Source organism: Nerophis lumbriciformis, linkage group LG03 (assembly GCF_033978685.3).
Source record: "Nerophis lumbriciformis linkage group LG03, RoL_Nlum_v2.1, whole genome shotgun sequence".
Lineage (NCBI taxonomy): Eukaryota > Metazoa > Chordata > Actinopteri > Syngnathiformes > Syngnathidae > Nerophis > Nerophis lumbriciformis.
In genome coordinates, this window is record NC_084550.2 from 7,205,814 (window position 1) to 7,233,665 (window position 27,852).

The 27,852-nt window shown below is 38.8% G+C and overlaps 1 protein-coding gene across 1 annotated transcript in view; it reads left to right on the plus strand.

Annotated features, from left to right (window-relative positions):
- hspb8 (heat shock protein b8) overlaps nucleotides 1-27,852 on the plus strand; it is a 32,166-nt gene that overhangs the window by 2,539 nt on the left and 1,775 nt on the right. The window contains exon 2 of the mRNA XM_061932845.2: nucleotides 25,405-25,468. Within this exon, the coding sequence (XP_061788829.1) occupies nucleotides 25,405-25,468 (64 nt within the window). The remainder of the gene's footprint in view (nucleotides 1-25,404; nucleotides 25,469-27,852) is intronic.

Consider the following 27,852-nt stretch of genomic DNA (forward strand, 5'->3'; position numbering starts at 1 on the left):
TTGAATTAAAAAAAAAAAAAAAAAAAAAAAAAAAACGATACCGATAATAAAAAACGATACAGATAATTTCCGATATTACATTTTAAAGCATTTATCGGCCGATAATAACTCTATTTTCTTTGTTTAAAAATAGAACAATCACATTCTGTAAATGTCCAAACCATAATGTTGTTGTTGTTTTTTACACTTGCATAGTATTCTACCTTTTTTGTCGTTATTTATACTTTCTGAATAAATTATGTGATAATGTTGGTGTTAATTTTCAATCTATCAAGATAAAATATTATCAAAATCAAATTACAGGATGTTATTTATGTAATTTGCTCATTTTCCTCGACTGGTGCACTAACATGTGGTTTATTTAATTTTTTACATATTTAGCATCAGCTACAGATACAAATAATTGCTATTGCGACATCTAGTGGACACATGTAGAACAGTGGTTTCTTTCATTCAAAAATTTCGGCTCAGGTTTATACTTGGCCAACTCATCCCGCGGGCCGTATAAAATCTAGTCCCAAGTGGTAAAATCACGGCAAGATAACTAAAAAATAAAGACAACTTCAGATTGTTTTCTTTTAGGGATGTCCGATAATGGCTTTTTGCCGATATCCGATATTGTCCAACTCTTTAATTACCGATACCGATATATACAGTCGTGGAATTAACACATTATTATGACAAATTTGGACAACCAGGTATGGTGAAGATAAGGTCCTTTTTAAAAAAAAAAAAAAAAAAGATAAATAAATTAAAAACATTTTCTTGAATAAAAAAGTAAGTAAAACAATATAAAAACAGTTACATAGAAACTAGTAATTAATGAAAATGAGTAAAATTAACTGTTAAAGGTTAGTACTATTAGTGGACCAGCAGCACGCACAATCATGTGTGCTTACGGACTGTATCCCTTGCAGACTGTATTGATATATATTGATATATAATGTAGGAACCAGAAATATTAATAACAAAAAGAAACAACCCTTTTGTGTGAATGAGTGTAAATGGGGGAGGAAGTTTTTTTTTGGGTTGGTCCACTAATTGTAAGTGTATCTTGTGTTTTTTATGTTGATTTAATTTAAAAAAAAAAACAAAAAAAAATCCGATACCGATAATAAAAAACGATACAGATAATTTCCGATATTACATTTTAATATAATATAATAATATCTCTATTTTCTTTGTTTAAAAATAGAACAATCACATTCTGAAAATGTCCAAACCATAATGTTGTTGTTGTTTATTACACTTGCATAGTATTCTACCTTTTTTGTCGTTATTTATACTTTCTGAATAAATTATGTGATAATGTTGGTGTTAATTTTCAATCTATCAAGATAAAATATGATCAAAATCAAATTACAGGATGTTATTTATGTAATTTGCTCATTTTCCTCGACTGGTGCACTAATATGTGGTTTATTTAATTTTTTACATATTTAGCATCAGCTACAGATACAAAGAATTGCTATTGCGACATCTAGTGGACACATGTAGAACAGTGGTTTCTTTCATTCAAAAATGTCGGCTCAGGTTTATACTTGACCAACTCATCCCGCGGGCCGTATAAAATCTGGTCCCAAGTCGTAAAATCACGGCAAGATAACTCAAAAATAAAGACAACTTGTCGTTGTGGCTTGTGCAGCCCTTTGAGACACTTGTGATTTAGGGCTATATAAATAAACATTGATTGATTGATTGATTGAACTTCAGATTGTTTTCTTTTAGGGATGTCCGATAATGACTTTTTGCCGATATCCGATATTGTCCAACTCTTTAATTACCGATACCGATATATACAGTCGTGGGATTAACACATTATTATAACAAATTTGGACAACCAGGTATGGTGAAGATAAGGTCCTTTTTAAAAAAAAATTATAAAATAAGATAAATAAATTAAAAATATTTTCTTGAATAAAAAAGAAAGTAAAACAATATAAAAACAGTTACATAGAAACTAGTAATTAATGAAAATGAGTAAAATTAAGTGTTAAAGGTTAGTACTATTAGTGGACCAGCAGCACGCACAATCATGTGTGCTTACGGACTGTATCCCTTGCAGACTGTATTGATATATATTGATATATAATGTAGGAACCAGAAATATTAATAACAAAAAGAAACAACCCTTTTCTGTGAATGAGTGTAAATCGGGGAGGAAGTTTTTTTTTGGGTTGGTCCACTAATTGTAAGTGTATCTTGTGTTTTTTATATTGATTTAATTTTAAAAAAAACAACAACAAAAAAAAAACGATACCGATAATAAAAAAACGATACAGATAATTTCCGATATTACATTTTAAAGCATTTATCGGCCGATAATATGTCTATTTTCTTTGTTTAAAAATAGAACAAGCACAATCTGAAAATGTCCAAACCATAATGTTGTTGTTGTTTTTTACACTTGCATAGTATTCTACCTTTTTTGTCGTTATTTATACTTTCTGAATAAATTATGTGATAATGTTGGTGTTAATTTTCAATCTATCAAGATAAAATATTATCAAAATCAAATTACAGGATGTTATTTATGTAATTTGCTCATTTTCCTCGACTAGTGCACTAACATGTGGTTTATTTAATTTTTTACATATTTAGCATCAGCTACAGATACAAATAATTGCTATTGTGACATCTAGTGGACACATGTAGAACAGTGGTTTCTTTCATTCAAAAATGTCGGCTCAGTTTTATACTTGGCCAACTCATCCCGCGGGCCGTATAAAATCTGGTCCCAAGTGGTAAAATCACGGCAAGATAACTAAAAAATAAAGACAACTTCAGATTGTTTTCTTTTAGGGATGTCCGATAATGGCTTTTTGCCGATATCCGATATTGTCCAACTCTTTAATTACCGATACCGATATATACAGTCCTGGAATTAACACATTATTATGACAAATTTGGACAACCAGGTATGGTGAAGATAAGGTCCTTTTTTTTAAAAATGAAATAAAATAAGATAAATAAATTAAAAACATTTTCTTGAATAAAAAAAGAAAGTAAAACAATATAAAAACAGTTGCATAGAAACTAGTAATTAATGAAAATTAGTCAAATTAACTGTTAAATGTTGGTACTATTAGTAGACCAGCAGCACGCACAATCATGTGTGCTTACGGACTGTATCCCTTGCAGACTGTATTGATATATATTGATATATAATGTAGGAACCACAAATATTAATAACAAAAAGAAACAACCCTTTTGTGTGAATGAGTGTAAATGGGGGAGGAAGGTTTTTTTGGGTTGGTCCACTAATTGTAAGTGTATCTTGTGTTTTTTATGTTGATTTAATTAAAAAAAAAAAAAACGATACCGATAATAAAAAACCGATGCAGATAATTTCCGATATTGCATTTTAAAGCATTAATCGGCCGATAATATCTCTATTTTCTTTGTTTAAAAATAGAACAATCACATTCTGAAAATGTCCAAACCATAATGTTGTTGTTGTTTTTTACACTTGCATAGTATTCTACCTTTTTTGTCGTTATTTATACTTTCTGAATAAATTTTGTGATAATGTTGGTGTTAATTTTCAATCTATCAAGATAAAATATTATCAAAATCAAATTACAGGATGTTATTTATGTAATTTGCTCATTTTCCTCGACTGGTGCACTAACATGTGGTTTATTTAATTTTTTACATATTTAGCATCAGCTACAGATACAAAGAATTGCTATTGCGACATCTAGTGGACACATGTAGAACAGTGGTTTCTTTCATTCAAAAATTTCGGCTCAGGTTTATACTTGGCCAACTCATCCCGCGGGCCGTATAAAATCTGGTCCCAAGTGGTAAAATCACGGCAAGATAACTAAAAAATAAAGACAACTTCAGATTGTTTTCTTTGTTTAAAAAATAGAACAAGCACATTCTGAAAACGTACAAACCATAATGTTGTTGTTTTGTTTTTACACTTACATAGTATTCTACCTTTTTTTTATTTGTCGTTATTTATACCTTCTGAATAAATTATGTGATAATGTTCATCTGTCAACTCATTGGTGTTAATTTTCAATCTCAATCAATCAAGATACAATAATATCAAAATCAAATTACAGGATGTTATTTATGTAATATGGTGCAGTATAGCACGGTTAGTAGAGTTGCCGTGCCAGCAACTTGAGGGTTCCAGGTTCGATCCCCGCTTCCGTCATCCTAGACACTTTACCCACCTGCTCCCAGTGCCACCCACACTGGTTTAAAATGTAACTTAGATAATGGGTTTCACTATGTAAAAGTGCTTTGAGTCACTAGAGAAAAGCGCTATGTAAATATAATTCACTTCACTTCACTAATTTGCTCATTTTCATCGACTGGTGCAATAACTTGGGTTTTTTTGTTTTTTTTTACATATTTAGCATCAGCTACAGATACAAATAATTGCTATTGCGACATCTAGTGGACACATTTAGAACAGTGGTTTTTTTTCATTCAAAAATTTCGGCTCAGTTTTATACTTGGCCAACTCATCCCGCGGGCCGTATATTTGACGCCCCTGCCCTATAGGAAACGATGGAAATAGAAATGGTCTGTTCCAGTATCAAACAGTGGCAATCATCAAAGCTTGGTTGCCAAAGATCAGAATTGTAAAATAGGAATATTCTGTATTCCGACGTTTTGGGTAACCTTGATTCCTCAAGTGTTGCTGAAAAGCTACAAAAATACAACAACAAAAAAAAGCTTATTTACCAGTTTGACACCTGCAATACTGAAATCGTGTGTCGGTGTGACATTTAAAAGATGAATCGTGTTGAATTTGACTTGAGTTGTACAACATATTATAGAACAGGGGTTCTCGGTCCGGATAAGGCCCGCCTGCGTCCAAAATCTGGCCCGCAGGAACTCAAGTTTAAAAAAAATAAAAAATAAAAATAAAAATGTTGGTTTTTTCTAATCCATTTTCTACCGCTTGTTACTTTCGGGGTCTCATCATATTGTCTAAAAATGCATTTTCCCATTGATAACATGACATTGCGCCACAGTGTGTGACGGCCAATTTTTTTTAACCCAATGCAAAAAGTTTGGGGGCCCCTGTTATAGACCATCCATCCACCTGTTACAGACCATCCATCCACCTGTTACAGACCATCCATCCACCTGTTACAGACCATCCATCCACCTGTTACAGACCATCCATCCACCTGTTACAGACCATCCATCCACCTGTTACAGACCATACATCCACCTGTTACAGACCATACATCCACCTGTTACAGACCATACATCCACCTGTTACAGACCATACATCCACCTGTTACAGACCATCCATCCACCTGTTACAGACCATCCATCCACCTGTTACAGACCATCCATCCACCTGTTACAGACCATACATCCACCTGTTACAGACCATCCATCCACCTGTTACAGACCATCCATCCACCTGTTACAGACCATACATCCACCTGTTACAGACCATACATCCACCTGTTACAGACCATACATCCACCTGTTACAGACCATACATCCACCTGTTACAGACCATACATCCACCTGTTACAGACCATACATCCACCTGTTACAGACCATACATCCACCTGTTACAGACCATACATCCACCTGTTATAGACCATACATCCACCTGTTACAGACCATACATCCACCTGTTACAGACCATACATCCACCTGTTATAGACCATCCATCCACCTGTTATAGACCATCCATCCACCTGTTATAGACCATCCATCCACCTGTTATAGACCATCCATCCACCTGTTACAGACCATCCATCCACCTGTTACAGACCATCCATCCACCTGTTACAGACCATCCATCCACCTGTTACAGACCATCCATCCACCTGTTACAGACCATCCATCCACCTGTTACAGACCATCCATCCACCTGTTACAGACCATCCATCCACCTGTTACAGACCATCCATCCACCTGTTACAGACCATCCATCCACCTGTTACAGACCATCCATCCACCTGTTACAGACCATCCATCCACCTGTTACAGACCATCCATCCACCTGTTACAGACCATCCATCCACCTGTTACAGACCATCCATCCACCTGTTACAGACCATCCATCCACCTGTTACAGACCATCCATCCACCTGTTATAGACCATCCATCCACCTGTTACAGACCATCCATCCACCTGTTACAGACCATCCATCCACCTGTTACAGACCATCCATCCACCTGTTACAGACCATCCATCCACCTGTTACAGACCATACATCCACCTGTTACAGACCATACATCCACCTGTTACAGACCATACATCCACCTGTTACAGGCCATCCATCCACCTGTTACAGGCCATCCATCCACCTGTTACAGGCCATCCATCCACCTGTTACAGGCCATCCATCCACCTGTTACAGGCCATCCATCCACCTGTTACAGGCCATCCATCCACCTGTTACAGGCCATCCATCCACCTGTTATAGACCATCCATCCACCTGTTACAGACCATCCATCCACCTGTTACAGACCATCCATCCATCCATCCATGCAATTATAGTCCGAAACTAATAAATGTGTGCATCCCAGTGGCTGAAAAATAATCTGCAAAATCGCGATTCCTATTCATTTCCATACCTGCCAACTACTCCGGTTTTCCCGTAATTAGTACGGTTTTCATCAACCTATTCCGGGTTACGATTGCAGTGATAAAAAATACGGTTTTTCATTCATTAAAAAACTTTTTTTTTTTTTTTAAGTTTTATTCACGAAATCGCGTAACAACAATGACAATCGACACTGCTTCCCGTAACTTCCTATCGAGCCATTCCGAATGCCATGCGCGAGGCTATTTATAGCACCGCTGCCTAGCACGAGGCACCAGTTGCCATTGTTTCCAAACGAGCGAACGATCATGGAATCAGCCGGAGAAAAATCGCAAACGAGTCTTAAACCGAAAAGAAAACTGCAGTCATTCCGTGAAGAATATTCAAAAGCCTATCCGGGAATAATTATCCGTTCCAAAAAGGGTGAAAACTACGCGAATTGCACCTTGTGCAGACAAGAAGTCTTGTGAAAGGTTGACAGGATAACTGGCATTAACTGTCAAAATAATTTCAAACTATTGAAGTTAGCTTACAGAATAAACATGTCAATCAACCCATATGATTTTTGCTGTAATATTTTTGTATTGAAAAGTCACTGTGACTGATAGAAAAGTGATGGTTTTAGCAACATTTTAACCTGTCTGAATGCTAATAATCATTTTGCGTCGGGGGGCGAAGCTGAACCCCCCACCAGGACTTTGTCCTGGACCTACCGGGGCCTGTGGCCCCTGGACCCTGGCTACTAGGTTTTTCTGATTTCAAAAGTTGGCAGGTATGCATTTCACTTCTAAATCGATTCATAATTTTCTAAAATGTATATTAAGGCTGTAGAAATTAACAAGTTAACTCATCTGATTAATCACAAAAAATATTGCATTAATCATGTACACACTTAGATTAATCATGCAATTTATTTTAATTGTCGAAGCTCTGTTACCTCAACCTTAACCAGTGATCAGATCAACGCATACGTCGGTACAAAAATGAGCGAGGAGACTTCAAAATAAACCTGAAGCAACTTTAGATAAAAAGTTGTGTGCAAATAAATGACATAGATTCAAGTAAAACATTGAAAAACCTTCCTGGATGCTGGTCTGACCAAAAAATCGGGGTCTTTTTTTTTAAGAAAGTTTTAATTTATGCAAGCGAGTAATCACCTGTGAATAATCACGATTATTACAATTCCAAATCGTGATTAATCTGATTTTAAAAATAAAAACATTTGACAGCCCTAATATATATTTTTAAATGTATTTTTTGGCCGTCTCCAGCTTACTCGCGCCGAGTATACATCATACGTAACCTTTAAGCTGCTTTAAAAATATTTTATAATATTTTTAATACCATATAATATATTGCAAGGATTGGTTTGAATCAAGAATCAATTTTGAATTGGATTGTCACCCCAAGAATTGGACTCAAATCGAATCGTGAGTTCCCAGAAAGCATGTATAAAGGAACCATCGGAGCACCCTGATTGGATAAGTGTTTTTGTTTTTTTATTGAACAATGTACATACAAACATATATTCTCAATGTACATGAAAACCTAGGCACTTTCAACAAACCTCAACAATTTCAAACATCCATCAGGTTGAGCAAATATTGTCTTTCACAAAACATGTAAAGGAAAGAAAACTAAAGCGAATACAAATAGAATATAAAAATAATGACAATAAATAATAACCTACTCAGTGGCCTAGTGGTTAGAGGTAGGTTGTGAGTTCAAACCCCGGCCGAGTCATACCAAAGACTATATAAATGGGAGCCATTACCTCCCTGTTTGGCACTCAGCATCAAGGGTTGGAATTGGGGGTTAAATCACCAAAAATTGATTCCCGGGCGCGGCCACTGCTGCTGCTCACTGCTCCTCTCACCTGCCAGGGGGTGATCAAGGGTGATGGGTCAAATGCAGAGGATAATGACAATCATTGCTTCTTTAAATGTAATAAAAACATAGGATAAGATACAATAATTCAAACAGACAAAAAAGGCTAATTTAAATCACTTAACATTTCTGCAATAACAAAATAAATTTAAGGGCTTCTGTATTTCTAATCATATTCCAAGATTTAATTGATAATTTTAAATTATTAAGCCAATTCGAAAATGTAGATTTTAAATAAATCGACATTTATATATAAAAAAAAAAATAGATTGGATGATAAGTGTTTTTTGATCTTTTCCTTAAGTGTGCCACAAACTTCAAATTGATTGATTGATTGAGACTTTTATTAGTAGATTACACAGTACAGTACATATTCCGTACAATTGACCACTAAATGGTAACACCCCAATAAGTTTTTCAACTTGTTTAAGTCCACGTTAATCAATTCATGGTACAAATATATACTATCAGCATAGTACAGTCATCACACAAGTTACCGTATTTTTCGCAGTTTTTTTCATAGTTTGGCCGGGGGTGCGACTTATACTCGGGTGCGACTTGTGTGTGAAATTATTAACACATTAGCGTAAAATATCAAATAATATTATTTATGTCATTCACGTAAGAGACTAGACGTATAAGATTTCATGGGATTTAGCGATTAGGAGTGACAGATTGTTTGGTAAACGTATAGCATGTTCTATATGTTATAGTTATTTGAATGACTCTTACCATAATATGTTACGTTAACATACCAGTTAGTTATGTATGCCTCATATAACGTACACTTATTCAGCCTGTTGTTCACTATTCTTTATTTATTTTAAATTGCCTTTCAAATGTCTATTCTTGGTGTTGGCTTTTATCAAATACATTTCCCCCAAAAATGCGACTTATACTCCAGTGCGACTTATATATGTTTTTTTCCTTCTTTATTGTGCATTTTCGGCCGGTGCGACTTATACTCCGGAGTGACTTATACTCCGAAAAATACGGTAATCATCATCAGAGTATATACATTGAACTATTTACATTACCGTATTTTCCGCACTATAAGGCGCACCTAAAAACCTCCAATTTTCTCAAAAGCTGACAGTGCGCCTTATAATCTGGTGCGCCTTATATATGGACCAATATTGAGCCACAACAGGTCTCGCAACCCCAGCCTCTACTGTAGCGTCTATTCTATGCGCCTTATAATGCGGTGCCCCTTATAATGCGGTACTCCTTATATACATACTTGCCAACCCTCCCGGATTTTCCGGGAGACTCATTAACGTCCTCCCAGCGCGGCAACAACACACAACAACAGCAGTCACTTTTTTGTATACCGTAAAGCAGTTCGTCTGCCGTAAACAGCAATGTTGTGACACTCTTAAACAGGACAATACTGCCATCTAGTGCATTTGATGAAAGCACTTTTGTGCGTGCCACACAGCAATGCATCAGAGAGGGGTTCAGCATGGTTCGAAAAATAGTGACAGAGAATAGAACAAGGATGGACAATTCAACCCTTAACTCAACAATGAGTAGATGAGTGTTATGTGTGTGTGTATATGTGTAAATAAATGAACACTGAAATTCAAGTATTTATTTTTATTTATATATATATATATATATATATATATATATATATATATATAATTCGCTGAACGTCAAGTATTTCTTATATATATATATATATATATACCGGTGTGTATATATATATATATATATATATATATATATATGAAATACTTGACTTGGTGAATTCTAGCTGTAAATATACCCCTCTTCTTTTAGCCACGCCCCCGTCCCACCCCGACCACGCCCCCCCTCCCCCCACCTCCCGAAATCGGAGGTCTCAAGGTTGGCAAGTATGCTTATATTTGAACAAAGTTTTAAAATAGGCCATTCATTGAAGGTGCGCCTTATAATCCGGTGCGCCTTATAGTGCGGAAAATACGGTATTTACAATCCGGGGGGTTGTGGTGGGGGGGTTAGGTTTGGTTGATATCAGCACGTCAGTCATCAACAATAATATCATCAGAGAAATGGACATTGAAACAGTGTAGGTCTGACTTGGTAGGATATGTACAGCGAGCGGTGAACATAGTGAGCTCAGAATAAGTATATACGTTTGATTATTTACATTTGATTTGAAATGCCGCATAAATTCAAAAGATACAAGCCCATTCAATAGTGTGTTGCTCGCCCAACTGAAGTCCGGCGTGTACGACTTTGGAGACCCAACTCCTGGCAACATTTCGTTAGAATTCCCGATTTTACGACTTTAAAGGGGAACATTATCACAATTTCAGAATTGTTAAAACCATTAAAAATCAGTTCCCAGCGGCTTATTATATTTTTCGAAGTTTTTTTCAAAATTTTACCCATCACGCAATATCCCTAAAAAAAAAAAGCTTCAAAGTGCCTGATTTTAACCATTGTTATAAACACCCGTCCATTTTCCTGTGACGTCACATAGTGAAGCCAACACAAACAAACATGGCGGAAAGAACAGCAAGCTATAGCGACATTATCTCGGATTCAGACTCGGATTTCAGAGGCTTAAGCGATTCAACAGATTACGCATGTATTGAAACGGATGGTTGTAGTCGTGGAGGCAGGTAGCGAAAACGAAATTGAAGAAGAAACTGAAGCTATTGAGCCATATCGGTTTGAACCGTATGCAAGCGAAACCGACAAAAACGACACGACAGCCAGCGACACGGGAGAAAGCGAGGACGAATTCGGCGATCGCCTTCTAACCAACGATTGGTATGTGTTTGTTTGGCATTAAAGGAAACTAACAACTATGAACTAGGTTTACAGCATATGAAATATATTTGGCAACAACATGCACTTTGAGAGTGCAGACAGCCCAATTTTCATCAATTAATATATTCTGTAGACATACCCTCGTGTCAGCAGGCCAGGGAAGCTAGGGTCGATATTCTTCTCTTGATCATCTTCGGGACGGTGTGAGCCAAGACATCCAGGGGGTTTAGCTCGCTCGTCTGCGGGAACAAACTGCCGCCATTGCTTGCCGTGCTACCGAGGTCCTTTGTCCCTGAATTGCTCACACACTCCGGCAGATTCAATGGGGGTCTGGCGGCAGATTTCTTTGACTTTATCGTTGGAAATGCATCTGCTTTGAGTGTCGCAGGATATCCACACATTCTTGCCATCTCTGTCGTAGCATAGCTTTCGTCGGTAAAGTGTGCAGAACAAACGTCCAATTTCTTGCCACTTTCGCATCTTTGGGCCACTAGTGCAACTTGAATCCGTCCCTGTTCGTGTTGTTACACCCTCCGACAACACACCGACGAGGCATGATGTCTCCAAGGTACGGAAAACAGTCGAAAAAACGGAAAATAACAGAGCTGATTTGACTCGGTGTTTGTAATGTGTTTGAGAAAATGCTTCCCGATGTGACGTCACGTTGTGACGTCATCGCTCCGAGAGCGAATAATAGAAAGGCGTTTAATTCGCCAAAATTCACCCATTTAGAGTTCGGAAATCGGTTAAAAAAAATATATGGTCTTTTTTTCTGCAACATCAAGGTATATATTGACGCTTACATAGGTCTGGTGATAATGTTCCCCTTTAAGTTCCACAGCACTTCATTGCGATCCCCAGAGTGTGCCCCCTTGTGGCTGAAAGCTGCAACATTTTCACCATTTTGAACGACAAACTTTTCAGCAACTTTGTCACGCCCCAAAAAAAGTCAAAGAAAACTATTTGTCTTTGATGTCTGTACAAAAAATACACATTTTACTTTTGAATCAATTTGAAAATTAAGTGTACGAATTTGTATTCATGAAGAAAAACACTGAAGTAGTGCAAAAAGTGTTTTATCACGCACACGATATTAGTTCTGCCTAGTAACGCTTATGTGGAAAGATCTGGACATGTTCGTAGGACTGGGACTCGGGGGCACTCGAGCCGGGACACCTGTTCCAAATTCCTGGAGCGTTGTTCCCTCAGTCGCTGGAGGCAGAGCTCGATTTAGCTCCAGGGCGAGTCCCGTGGACAACGGTCTCCGCTTACAATGAGACCCGCCTCGGTGCTTTTACGAAAGCACCAGGCGGAATGTTCTAGAATGTTCTCGATCTACTTTTTGGGTTCTGCTGCTGAGTAGCTGTTTGGAATAGAACATGTGGAGATTGTCATTGTAGAAACACCAGCCCACCCATCCTGTCCAAAATATGTGTGGTATGCCGGCTGGACATGAGACGCCATCCTGTGTCAACCCCCTTTCTAAAAGTGGGACGCAAGCATGCCGAAGGTCAAAGGTTAGACAGTAAGCAGGAAATGTAAGATCGGGTTTTAGCAGTGTGACGTGCATCTGGTCTGGTCTCGGTATTTTAATTCAATTTCGTCTCCCCAGGCGATTCTTAAACTGTACCGGTCCGCTTTGTCTCACTGGTCCGTGTTTGCGTCAATCTCCTGTGTAAGTCTTTTAATAATAATAATATATTTTATTTGTAAAAAGCACTTTACATTGAGTAAACAACCTCAAAGTGCTACAGTGTATTAAAAAAAATAAAATATAAAATAAAACAAGTATAAAAAGATAATACAAATAAATATAAAAACTAGAACAGCCAAATAGCTAAAAGTAGTATGCATATATCTCAAAAAATGCTTTTTTTAAAAAGAATGTTTTTTAAGCCTTTTTTAAAAGCATCCACAGTCTGTGGTGCCTTCAGGTGGTCAGGGAGAGCGTTCCACAGACTGGGAGCGGCGGAGCAGAAAGCCCGGTCTCCTATTGTCCGTAGCTTTGTCCTCGGAGGTTGGAGGAGGTTAGCCCGTCCGTAGCGGAAGTGTCGTGTGGAGGATTTGGGGGTGAGTAGTTCTTTGAGGTAGAGGGGGGCATTTCCATGGAGGCACTTTTTGTATTTTAAATTCTAAGTCCCAAGTGTGGTTCTTGTGTCTGATGTTCAAGTCAAACTTTCAAGTCCTTAACAATAAGTTAAGGAGTGACGGTTTTCGGTCTCAGTCTCCTGTTTGAAGTCAAAGATCTGAAGCTCAAGTCTGTTTAAATTCCAGATCATCTTGAGCTCAAATTTAAGTCTGAATCGGAAAAAACGAGTATTAAATATAGATCTCATTTCTACATAGAAAGTCTCGATGTTTGGTTAGAGCGGGGGTCTGCAACCCGCGGCGGCTCTTTAGCGCTGCTCTAGTGGCTCCCTGCAGATTTTTAAAAAATGTATGAAAATGAAAGAAAATGTTTCAATAACGTTTCTGTAGGAGGACAAACATGACACAAACCTTCCTAATTGTTAGAAATCCCACTGTTAATACACCATTTTGTCCTAATAATTTTGGCGGTCCTTGAGCTCACCGTAGTTTGTTTACTTTCTCCGACGAGGTGTTTTATGCCACTCCTTCTTTATCTCGTTTTGTCCACCAAATGTTTTATACTGAGCGTGAATGCATAAAGGTGAGCTTTGTTGATGGTAATGACTTCTGTGCAGTGCTAATCAGGCATATTTGGTCACTGCATGACTGCAAGCTAATCAATGCTAACATGCTACTAAGGCTAGCTGTATGTACATATTGCATCATTATGCCTCGTTCGTAGGTATCTCTGAGCTCATTTAATTTCCTTTACTTATGTCCTCTGTGTATTTAATTTATATTTGCATGTCTCATGATACATTTTCTGTATGTAATCTTGGCTGCGTTTCTCATAGTTTGTGTGCCACGTTGTTCCAGACCACAGCAAACATTACCCAGCTTGCAATTTCTTTTTTAAACTTTGACACACACACACACACACACACACACACACACACACACACACACACACACACACACACACACATCTATACCTTTGGCCATTCTAAGCCAAGTCATTTCCAGGAGTTATCTCACCCTCTGAGAAGCCTCCGTGAAAAATGTGTAGAATAAATATTACATTTCAATATTTCTGTCAAAGAACATTTGCGTAGTCATTTTGATAGTAGCTAATATAGCCTTCATTATAACACTTATATAAGACTTCAAATTTTTTGCGACTCCAGACAGATCTCTTGTTGTGTTTTTGGTCCAATGTGGCTCTTTGAACATTTTGTGTTGCCGACCCCTGGGTTAGAGTACGGAGTAGCTCATTGGTCTCCAATCTATTGTCGTCTCAAATCTTTGTTCCAAGTCTAGGCCTCAAAAGTAAGTCTCAGGTAGTTTCATGACTAAGTACAAGACCTAAGTCCAGTACTCAAATGGATGTTTAAGCTTTACATGTAGTATACATTAAGTCTAGGTCTCATGTTCAAAGCTCAAGTGTCATTTTCAAATCCAGGTCTCAAACTGAGGTCTCTCAAATTTCACATCCGTTCCTTAACTGGGAGTCTGAATTTCTGGTCTTCTAGGATTTTCTTGCGCTCATGTCTTAAGTTTCAAGTGTAGGTCTCATGTCCTGAAGTCCTCGGGCCGTATCCTTAAAGATTCTTAGTGCAGAGAGTTCATACTTGCCAACCTTGAGACCTCCGATTTCGGGGGGTGGGGGCGGGGGTGTGGTCGGGGGTGGGGCAGGGGCGTGGTTGGGGGCGTGGTTAAGATATATATATATATATATATATAAGAAATACTTGACTTTCAGTGAATTCTAGCTATATATATATATATATATATATATATATATATATATATATATATATATATATATATATATATATATATAAATAAAATAAATACTTGAATTTCAGTGTTCATTTACAAACTACAACTCACAAACACTTTAGAGTTAGGCTCCACCATCATAATGTGTACTTAAACTTATATAGATCACATGGATATTATTCAGTGAGTTGATTCACCAAAACTAACCTGTTATACAGGAGGAAAAAGCACACAGGACGTTTCAATTGTTCACAGACTGGTTGCGCTCATCAGAATGACAAGACACTTTCAGTCTGCAGGCGATAGCATTCAATTGGGAAGAAACGCCCTACTGCCCCCTACTGACCAATGTGAATACTGATAAATGTGTAATGACAGCTCCAAAAACGAATTCAAACCACAAAATAAAATAAATAAATCAACACAAAAATGTGACACATTATGGGTGGGTCACATATGCTTGTACAGTAGATGGCAGTATTGTCCTGTTTAAAAGTGTCACAACATTGCTGTTTACGGCAGACGAACTGCTTTACGGTAGACACTGTTGTTGTGTGTTGTCAACACGTCACTCAGGTCCGCCTGAATTTTGGGAGTTTTTCGGGAGAAAATTTGTCCCGGGAGGTTTTCGGGAGAGGCGCTGAATTTCGGGAGTCTCCCGGAAAATCCGGGAGGGTTGGCAAGTATGAGAGCGTTGCTCCTAAGGGCCAAATTCTAAGAAAAGTCTTAGAATCATGATTTTATTTTATTTTTTTAATTTTATGAGATGTAGATCCTAGTAAAGATAAAAGCTGTTCTTAAATAATTCTAGCTCTTAAAGGAGAACTGCACTTTTTTGGATATGTATCTATTGTTCACAAACCTTATAAGAGACGAGACAAAAAGTGTCTTTTTTTTGCATTCTAATTTGTAATAATCAACTAATTCTAGGTTGGTGCTATTTTCCCTGTGACTGCTACTAAAAATGTAGAACGCATTAACTATGTTTTTTATAATCTGTTGAGACTGACCAACCTGACTCGTGATGCTGTTGAGGGGCTTGCTGAACAACCTGGGTTTGCTATGTCACTGAAGGGGGTCAAGCAAAGTGGTGACCTTCGAGAAATGCTAGTTTCCTTCCCTGAGAGTGACGATATTGACATAGATTCCATCCGTTTATCTCCCATGTAACTATGCTTTTAAATTTTTACCAGCTTGCTCAAAGAGGGGCGTATTTTAGAAGTGTTGTACTAGTGATAAAGATCTTTTTAGAAGATCTGAAGGGGGAATTGTCGGAGGCAGATATTTACATGTATCCGAATTTTAGTGTTACTTATTTTCTTTCATAGTCATATTTGAAAACAGCTCGTGTTTTCCATTTATTTTCTTTATTTTCCTCAGCAAGTAAACTGTGTGTGTTAACCTTGAGTTCTTTGGAATGTGTTTTGACTAGGGAGACGATGTGCATATATTTTGTCTAGGGAGAGGGGAGAAGAGAGAGGGTTTTGGGGTTGGGAAGACAGACCATTTTGGCGGCGCGATAGAATGTTCTATGCTGGACTGGTCTCAAAAAAATATATCTGCAAAGCTTTGCCAATATATTACAAAATACCTATTCTGTCTCTGGTGGTTTTTTCAACTCCGCTTTAAGTGTCGTAAAGAGCTTGGGAGCGACTTGTGACTTGAATTCCCTGGGGGGAACAACTGGTCCAAAACGCAACAATAGTAACGCAGCTAATAAGATCAATACATTCTGCCTCTTAATCACTTTAAAAAGGCATCCAAAAACAGCCAACAGTACTTTGTTTACATTGCATAACCTTCATAATAACCAAGCTGTAGTGACATTGTTATTGTAAGAGCGAACACTGAGGATCTAATTTTCTAGCGTAACACATTGCCTTGCGACGGCATGCTATGGTATTAGCCGCAAGCTAACAGCCGAACGGCTTTTGAGTTTGTAAAGCACAGTACGATAGAACACCAATTTTGCTGACTGGAAAACATGAACAATCATATCACAGTATCTGTAAAGTATTAGCCCATATTTCATGTTTTGTTTGCACAGCTAGCTCGACAGTGTATGTCATACTTGCCAACCCTCCCGGATTTTCCGGGAGACTCCCGAAATTCAGCGCCTCTCCCGAAAACCTCCCGGGACAAATTTTCTCCCGAAAATCTCCCGAAATCCAGGCGGACTCAGGTCCTCATGGGTTTATTGTTAGGCAGTTTCATTAACGTCCTCCCAGCGCGGCAACAACACATAACAACAGCAGTCATGTTTTTGTATACCGTAAAGCAGTTTGTCTGCCGTAAACAGCAATGTTGTGACACTCTTAAACAGGACAATACTGCCATCTAGTGCATTTGATGAAAGCACTTTTGTGCGTGCCACACATCAATGTATCATCAGAGAGGGTGTTCAGCATGGTTAGAAAAATAGTGACAGAGAATAGAACAAGGATGGACAATTCAACCCTTAACTCAACAATGAGTAGATGAGTGTTATGTGTGTGTGTATATGTGTAAATAAATGAACACTGAAATTCAAGTATTTATTTTTATATATATATATATATATATATATATATATATAATAAAATAAATATATATATATGTGTGTGTGTGTGTGTGTGTGTGTATATATATATATATATATATATATATATATATATATATATATATATATATATATATATATATATACATATAATAAAATATATACATATATATATATATATAGCTAGGATTCACTGAACGTCAAGTATTTCTTCTTCTATATATATATATATATATATATACATATAATAAAATATATATATATATATATAGCTAGGATTCACTGAACGTCAAGTATTTCTTCTTCTATATATATATATATATATATATATATATATATATATATATATATATATATATATATATAGATATATATATATATATATATGAAATACTTGGTGAATTCTAGCTGTAAATATACTCCTCCCCTTTTAGCCACGCCCCCAACCCCGCCCCCAGCCGCGCCCCCGTCCCACCCCCCTCCCCCACCTCCCGAAATCGGAGGTCTCAAGGTTGGCAAGTATGGTGTATGTAGTTGTAATAACACATGTATCATGATCAATATTATAATGACTCACTCGACGTCACTTTGGTCACGCTGGCGGGGAGTTGTTGTTTTTTCCCAGTTGATTTTGGGTAAGCAATCAGACATTGATGAACACTAAGCCATTTTACCCTGGTAAATACCAAATTGAGTTGAAATGTTGAAAGTGCAAAAATGACCAGCATGGCAATAAACATGAGCAAATAAATATAACTGACTATGTGAATACTGTGCGAGTGAGCCTAAGTTTTCACACATTTTGTAGGATAATTTTAAAGTAAAGCTTAATATTCGTTTTAACAGATATTGTCTTTTGTGTGAAATATTTACAATTACACAGCCTTCATAAAATTAGATTCTATGATTAGGTTTGACTTGAGGGTCTATCCTTATCCTTTAGGATCAACCAATAAACCAATCACAGCTTTTGAAATGACTGCCACATAGCAACAGGGTGAACTCCATTCCTTGCTCAAAGAGTTCTGTGAGAATGTTCTGGAATCCCTCTTAAGCGAAGACACCTTGCTAGGAATGTTTAGGTTAAGTTGGGAGGATTCTAAGACTCTTTAGGAATAATTGCCCTGGTCCTGTCCAACACTCTAAAGTGTCTAGGAGGGGGGTCAGGTCCAAGTCTCAAATCTTGGTCCTTGGTGTCTGTCTGATGTCTTTAAAGGGGAACATTATCACCAGACCTATGTAAGCGTCAATATATACCTTGATGTTGCAGAAAAAAGACCATATATTTTTTTTAACCGATTTCCGAACTCTAAATGGGTGAATTTTGGCGAATTAAAAGCCTTTCTAATATTCGCTCTCGGAGCTGTGACGTCACATCGGGAAGCAATCCGCCATTTTCTCAAACACATTACAATCACCGAGTCAAATCAGCTCTGTTATTTTCCGTTTTTTCGACTGTTTTCCGTACCTTGGAGACGTCATGCCTCGTCGGTGTGTTGTCGGAGGGTGTAACAACACGAACAGGGACGGATTCAAGTTGCACCAGTGGCCCAAAGATGCGAAAGTGGCAAGAAATTGGACGTTTGTTCCGCACACTTTACCGACAAAAGCTATGCTACGACAGAGATGGCAAGAATGTGTGGATATCCTGCGACACTCAAAGCAGATGCATTTCCAACCATAAAGTCAAAGAAATCTGCCGCCAGACCCCCATTGAATCTGCCGGAGTGTGTGAGCAATTCAGGGACAAAGGACCTCGGTAGCACGGCAAGCAATGGCGGCAGTTTGTTCCCGCAGACGAGCGAGCTAAACCCCCTGGATGTCTTGGCTCACACCGTCCCTTATGCCACCGAAGATGATCAAGAGAAGAATATCGACCCTAGCTTCCCTGGCCTGCTGACATCAACTCCAAAACTGGACAGATCAGCTTTCAGGAAAAGATAGCGGATGAGGGTATGTCTACAGAATATATTAATTGATGAAAATTGGGCTGTCTGCACTCTCAAAGTGCATGTTGTTGCCAAATGTATTTCATATGCTGCAAACCTAGTTCATAGTTGTTAGTTTCCTTTAATGCCAAACAAACACATACCAATCGTTGGTTAGAAGGCGATCGCCGAATTCGTCCTCGCTTTCTCCCGTGTCGCTGGCTGTCGTGTCGTTTTCGTCGGTTTCGCTTGCATACGGTTCAACCCGATATGGCTCAATAGCTTCAGTTTCTTCTAGAGATGCGCGGATAGGCAATTATTTCATCCGCAACCGCATCACAAAAGTCGTCAACCATCCGCATCCACCCGAACTAACATTTAATCAAAACCGCACCCACCCGCCCGTTGTTATATATCTAATATAGACGATGCAAGGCATTAGTGAGGTTATAAAGCTTTTGCCTTTTAAAGAAAGGAGACTGATCCAATTAAGCAGAGACATTCAATGCGTGCCACGCTGTCACGGCCCAGACGCACACCAGTGCGCAATCATCTGGGAGCCGCGCTGAGCGCACCTCAAAACGCGTGGAGGTGCGATGTCCCTCGCACCCGCGGCGGCTCCACCCGGGCTCGCGCCCGAGGCTTCAGCGCGCACCGCGGCGGCCATCCTACTCGTCGCGGCCTAGCCCTCGCGGCTCTCGCTGCCAGCGACGGCCGGGTATGGGCCCGACGCTCCAGCGCCATCCATTTTCAGGGCTAGTTGATTCGGCAGGTGGGTTGTTACACACTCCTTAGCGGGTTCCGACTTCCATGGCCATCGTCCTGCTGTCTATATCAAACAACACCTTTTCTGGGGTCTGATGAGCGTCGGCATCGGGCGCCTTAACCCGGCGTTCGGTTCATCCCGCAGCGCCAGTTCTGCTTTCCCCACCCCTTTCGTGAGCGCACTGCGCGCGGAGTGACCCCTGTTACGCGCCCCCGGCAACGGGGGTGACGGGCAGGTAAGCTGCGCGGGCGGCGCGCGCGGAGTGACCCCTGTTACTAGCCCCCGGCCACGGGGGTGGCGGGCACGTAAGCTGCTTACCTGCTGCGCGTGACGCCGGCCGCGGCGAAGGCGGATGGTGCGGTGGGCGCGGTGGTGACCCTGGACGTGCGTCGGGCCCTTCTCGCGGATCACCTCAGCTACGGCTCCCGGTGGGGCCCTCTCGGGGGAAGGGGCCTCGGTCCCGGACCCCGGCGAGGCGTCCCTTCTCCGCTCCGTAAAAGTGTCGATCTCTTTTTTTTTTTTCTTCTTCTGTTGTGGCATATGCTGCAGGTGCCTGCTCGTTTTTCGTATGTGGGTAACAACATTTAACTATGTATATATATTTCCCAATTGGTTTAACTGCCACCCGCCTGAATCTATTTAAAATCTAATTTTTTTTTATTTCAACCGCCCGACCCGACCCGCGGATAAAATCTAATTTTTTTTTATTTCAACCGCCCGACCCGACCCGCGGATAAAATCTTTTTTTTTTTTTATTTCAACCGCCCAACCCGACCCGCGGCTAAAATCTTTTTTTTTTTTTTTTTTTCAACCGCCCGACCCGCGGACAATCCGCGAACTCCGCATTTGTGTCCGCAAACCGCGCATCTTTAGTTTCTTCTTCAATTTCGTTTTCGCTACCTGCCTCCACACTACAACCATCCGTTTCAATACATGCTTAATCTGTTGAATCCCTTAAGCCGCTGAAATCCGAGTCTGAATCCGAGCTAATGTCGCTATAGCTTGCTGTTCTATGCGCCATGTTTGTTTGTGTTGGCATCACTATGTGACGTCACAGGAAAATGGACGGGTGTATATAACGATGGTTAAAATCAGGCACTTTGAAGCTTTTTTTAGGGGTATTACGTGATGGGTAACATTTTGAAAAAAACTTCGAAAAATAAAATAAGCCACTGGGAACTGATTTTTAATGGTTTTAACCCTTCTGAAATTGTGATAATGTTCCCCTTTAACTAAAATGTTATTTTCTTTGTGCTCGACAAAAGAAAAGTATTGAGACTGTCTCCATGTTAAGAAACTCGACTTCTGGCTTCACCATGATGTCTTGTTAGTTGTTACGAGAGTAGCGTATGTATGTGTGTGGCCCTTTAAGATATGACAGCATGTGAGGTGAGGTTTTAACCCTTCTGAAATTGTGATAATGTTCCCCTTTTTAAAAGTCTTACAGGTTTTGGAGCCTCGCAGGTCTGAAGTCTAGATATTAGATCTTAGTCCCAAGTTTTAGTGTTGTGGTAAAACTGACAATCCAAGTGGGAGAATGTCGTTTTGACGCTGCATCATTCACTGTCCTCACATATGGACCTTTCCGGAACCGCAGCTCATCATCATCATCATCATCATCAGTAGTAGTTTGAAAAAGCTTCATGTGTTGTTGGACGTCAACGCTGACATTTAGCAGCTGCTAGAAAGGGTGTGAGAATATGAGAGACATAAAGTCTTGTTTGAGGACCCCATTCTTCAGTATAGTCTTAAAAAAACTGCGTTGGAATTGAAAAACCTACTCAACAGTAAAACTGTCAGCCAATCGAACATCTGAAGAAAGTCGTTTCCGGAACAGGCGCAGTAATGCTAGAATATCTTTCCGAGAAGCAGTGGACAATAGTTTTGTTTTCTTTATTTCTTTAAAATATTATGCAAAACAAACAACTGCAGTGGAACTTTGCCTCTCAGAAGGATTTTATAGAAAAGTACACTGTCTATTTTCAGTCACCTAGAACACACATCATATTTTAGTGTACTAGCTTGTATATGTCGTAAATACACTCGGGTTGTGGCGATCGTTCAACCACGATCAATGACGATCGATTTTCGTGGAGGAAGAATGTCATTGCCATTACCGACTTATGCCTCATAATTCCGCTTATCTATGCTATCTGTGTTATGCTAACTTTCATCTATGATGCTAACATGTTAATAGCTTTCCAATGCTTCACAGTTAAATGCCAATTGAGGTCACGCAATTTTCAATGTACCCTCCTAAAATTCAGAAAAAAATAACGTCTAAATTCACAAAAATAATTCAGTTAACTATGCTAAATATGCTATGTGTGTCATGCTAACTTTCATCTGCAATGCTAACATGCTAGTAGATTTACAGTTGAATGTCAATCGAGGTCACGCAATTTTCCATGTACCCTCCTAAAACTCTGAAAAAATGTCTAAAGCCAAAAAAACAATTCAGTTTATCTATGCTAAATATGCTACGTGTGTTATGCTAACTTTCATCTGTGATGCTAACCTGCTTGTAGATTTCCGATGCTGTACAGTTGAATGCCAATCGAGGTTGCGCGATTTTCAATGTACCCTCCCTAAAATTCAGAAAAAATAACACCTAAAGTCACAAAGAGAATTCCGCTTATCTATGCTATGTGTTATGCTAACTTTCATCTATGATGCTAACATGTTAGTAGCTTTCCAATGCTTCACAGTTGAATGCCAATTGAGGTCACGCAATTTTCAATGTACCCTCCTAAAATTCAGAAAAAATAACGTCTAAATTCACAAAAATAATTCAGTTAACTATGCTAAATATGCTATGTGTGTCATGCTAACTTTCATCTGCAATGCTAACATGCTAGTAGATTTACAGTTGAATGCCAATCGACGTCGCGCGATTTTCAATGTACCCTCTAAAATTAAGAAAAAATAACGTCTAAAGTCACAAAGAGAATTCCGCTTATCTATGCTATGTGTTATGCTAACTTTCATCTATGATGCTAACATGTTAGTAGCTTTCCAATGCTTCACAGTTGAATGCCAATTGAGGTCACGCAATTTTCAATGTACCCTCCTAAAATTCAGAAAAAATAACGTCTAAATTCACAAAAATAATTCAGCTAACTATGCTAAATATGCTGTGTGTGTCATGCTAACTTTCTTCTGCAATGCTAACATGCTAGTAGATTTACAGTTGAATGCCAATCGACGTCGCGCGATTTTCAATGTACCCTCCTAAAACTCTGAAAAAATGTCTAAAGCCACAAAAGTAATTCAGTTTATCTATGCTAAATATGCTACGTGTGTTATGCTAACTTTCATCTGTGATGCTAACCTGCTTGTAGATTTCCGATGCTTCACAGTTAAATGCCAAATGAGGTCACACAATTTTCAATGTACCCTCCCTAAAATTCAGAAAAAATAACGTCTAAAGTCACAAAAATAATTTAGTAAATAAGCTATGTGTGTAATGCTAACTATCATCTGCAATGCTAACATGCTAGTAGATTTACAGTTGAATACCAATTGAGGTCACGCAATTTTCAATGTACCCTCCCTAAAATTCAGAAAAAATAACGTCTAAAGTCACAGAGAATTCCACTTATCTATGCTATCTTTGTTATGCTAACTTTCATCTATGATGCTAACATGTTAGTAGCTTTCCAATGCTTCACAGTTAAATGCCAAATGAGGTCACGCAATTTTCAATGTACCCTCCCTAAAATTCAGAAAAAATAACGTCTAAAGTCACAAAAATAATTTAGTAAATATGCTATGTGTGTAATGCTAACTTTCATCTGCAATGCTAACATGCTAGTAGATTTACAGTTGAATGTCAAGCAATTTTCAGTGTACCCTCCAAAAATTCAGAAAAAATAACGTCTAAAGTCACAAAGAAAATTCCGCTTATCTATGCTATCTTTGTTATGCTAACTTTCATCTATGATGCCAATACGCTAGTAGATTTAAAGTTTTAATGCCAATCGAGGTCACGCAATTTTCAACGTACCCTCCCTAAAATTCAGAAAAAATAACGTCTAAAGTCACAAAAATAATTTAGTAAATATGCTATGTGTGTAATGCTAACTTTCATCTGCAATGCTAACATGCTAGTAGATTTACAGTTGAATACCAATTGAGGTCACGCAATTTTCAATGTACCCTCCCTAAAATTCAGACAAAATAACGTCTAAAGTCACAGAGAATTCCACTTATCTATGCTATCTTTGTTATGCTAACTTTCATATATGATGCTAACATGGTAGCTTTCTAATGCTTCACAGTTGAATGCCAATCGAGGTCACGCAAATTTCAATGTACCCTCCTAAAACTCTGAAAAAATGTCTAAAGTCACAAAAATAATTCAGTTAAATATGCTAAATATGCTATCTGTGTCATGCTAACTTTCATCTGCAATGCTAACCTGCTTGTAGATTTCCGATGCTGTACAGTTGAATGCCAATCGAGGTTGCGCGATTTTCAATTTACCCTCCTAAAATTCAGAAAAAATAACGTCTAAAGTCACAAAAATAATTTAGTAAATATGCTATGTGTGTAATGCTAACTTTCATCTGCAATGCTAACATGCTAGTAGATTTACAGTTGAATACCAATTGAGGTCACGCAATTTTCAATGTACCCTCCCTAAAATTCAGAAAAAATAACGTCTAAAGTCACAGAGAATTCCACTTATCTATGCTATCTTTGTTATGCTAACTTTCATCTATGATGCTAACATAGTAGCTTTCCAATGCTTCACAGTTAAATGCCAATTGAGGTCACGCAATTTTCAATGTACCCTCCCTAAAATTCTGAAAAATGTCTAAAGTCACAAAAATAATTCAGTTAAATATGCTAAATATGCTATCTGTGTCATGCTAACTTTCATCTGCAATGCTAACATGCTAGTAGATTTACAGTTGAATGCCAATCGAGGTCGAGCAATTTTCAATGTACCCTCCTGAAATTCAGGAAAAATACTCTCAAAACTCGGGGGTTGTGAGTGCTGAGTTCTGTAAACCTCCTTTTTATTTGGCTTTTTTTTTTTTTATTTTAAATGATATTAATCCTAAAACAGGACACAGTTTTTTTTCCTGGCCTGGTCTGAGCTGACGTCTTCTTGTCTTGTCGCCAACCAGGAAAACACGAAGAGAAGCAAGAAGAAGGCGGGATCGTCACCAAGAACTTCACCAAGAAAATCCAGTAAGTGTCCTCGCCCTGCTGGCGCACGCCCGGCGCACACCACGCTGTTATTAAAGCGGAACTGCACTTTTATTGGAATTTTGCCTATCATTCACAATCCTTATGTAAGACAAACACACATTTTCTTTTATTATGCTTTCTAAATGGTAAATAAGCAATCAAAAGTCAGCTTACAATGAGTCACTCTTTCTTTCTGCCTATAAAAGCCCTTAAAAAAACACACAAACACCTCCATTAAGGTTTTTTTTTTACACCTGCTGTAAGTATGTCATGTAGCAACATTTATAATAATATTAAATATTTACGTGTTTTGCTCATTTTAAGCTTGTGGCGCATTAATTTTAAAAAATGCATCACGACATTCGCTTTTTTTTCTTTTTTTTTTAACATTTACTCACTGCAGACTTCATGAGAGCCAACAAACATAATAAAACATCACTCACTGTACAAAGTCTGCTGTCATTAGGATGCCGATTGATGTCATCTTGAAACCTTCATTCCGCACGCTATCCATCTGTATAATCACTCTCCCTAAATATTGTACATGGTAACTGGGATTTGTTATTTATAGGGATGTCTGATAATATCGGCAGTATGATATATGCTTTAAAACGTAATATCGGAAATTATCGGTTTCAAAATTATCGGTATCTGTTTCAAAAAGTAAAATTTATGACTTTTACGGAGTGGTACGCAGACGTAGGGAGAAGTACAGAGCGCCAATAAACCTTAAAGGCACTGCCTTTGCGTGCCGGCCCAATCACGTAATATCTACGGCTTTTCATACACACAAGTGAATTCCATGCATACTTGGTCAACAGCCATACAGGTCACACTGAGGGTGGCCGTATAAACAACGTTAACACTGTTACAAACATGCGCCACACTGTGAACCCACACCAAACAAGAATGACAAACACATTTCGGGAGAACATCCGCACCGTAGCACAACATAAACACAACAGAACAAATACCCGGAATCTCTTGCAGCACTAACTCTTCTGGGACACTACAATATACAACCCCGCTACCCCCCCCCCCCGCCCCCACCACCACCACCTCAACCCCGCCCACCTCAACCTCCTCATGCTCTCTCAGGGAGAGCATGTCCCAAATTCCAAGCTGCTGTTTTGAGGCATGTTAAAAAAAAAAATGCACTTTGTGACTTCAATAATAAATATGGCAGTGCCATGTTGGCATTTTTTTTTCCATAACTTGAGTTGATTTATTTTGGAAAACCTTGTTACATTGTTTAATGCATCCAGCGGGGGCATCACAACAGAATTAGGCATAATAATGTGTTCATTCCACCACTGTATATATCGTATCGGTTGATATCGGTAATTAAGAGTTGGACAATATCAGATATCGGCAAAAAAGCCATTATCGGACATCTCTACTTGTATGTACCATATTTTCCGCACCATAAGGTGCCCTGGGTTATAAGCCGCGCCTTCAATGAACGGCATATTTCAAAACTTTGTCCACCTATAAGCCGCCCCGTGTTGTAAGCCGCATCTAACTGCGCTAAAGGAATGTCAAAAAAACAGTCAAATAGGTCAGTCAAACTTTAATAATATATTAAAACCAGCGTGATGTGGGCGCGCATGGAGTCGTATATCAACATGGACGGAGCTGCGTGAAAAAAGCCACCCGGCCTCTTCGCGTAAACTTAAACTTACCTTAACCACTCGCTCATCTTTTCTTCATCCATCCCTTCGAGTTAGCTTTTATGATGACGCCGGCTGGAAAGGTCTCTTTTGGCAAGGTCTTCCTTTTGAATATCACCATGGGTGGAAGTTTCTGGCCATTAGCATGGCAAGCTAGAACCACAGTGAAGGATGACTTCTCATTCCCTGTGGTGCGAATATTCACCGTACGTGCTCCCGTTGTATCCACAGTGCGGTTCACAGGAATATCAAAAGTCAGTGGAACCTCGTCCATGTTGATAATGTTCTCTGGCCGGATCTTTTTTTCAGCTATCTTGTTTTTACAATATGCACGGAAAGTAGCCAGCTTTTCTTGAAAGTCTTTAGGCAGTTGCTGTGAAATAGTAGTCCGTATGCGGATGGAGAGATTGCGTCTTTTCATGAACCGGATCCCTGTCGCTTAGTAGGAGCCATTTTGTGGTCTTTACAGATGTAAACACACAAAGGAAATGAAACGTACGGTAATATCCGCGCGCTTTTTCTTCTTCTACGCGGGCGGGTGGTTGCTTACAGTAGAAGAAGAAGCGCTTCCTGTTCTATGGGGGCGGGTGCTTACCTTGGCGGTTGCTTGCGTAGAAGAAGAAGCACTTCCTCTTCTACGGGGAAAAAAGATGGCGGCTGTTTACCGTAGTTGCGAGACCGAAACTTTATGAAAATGAATCTTAATATTAATCC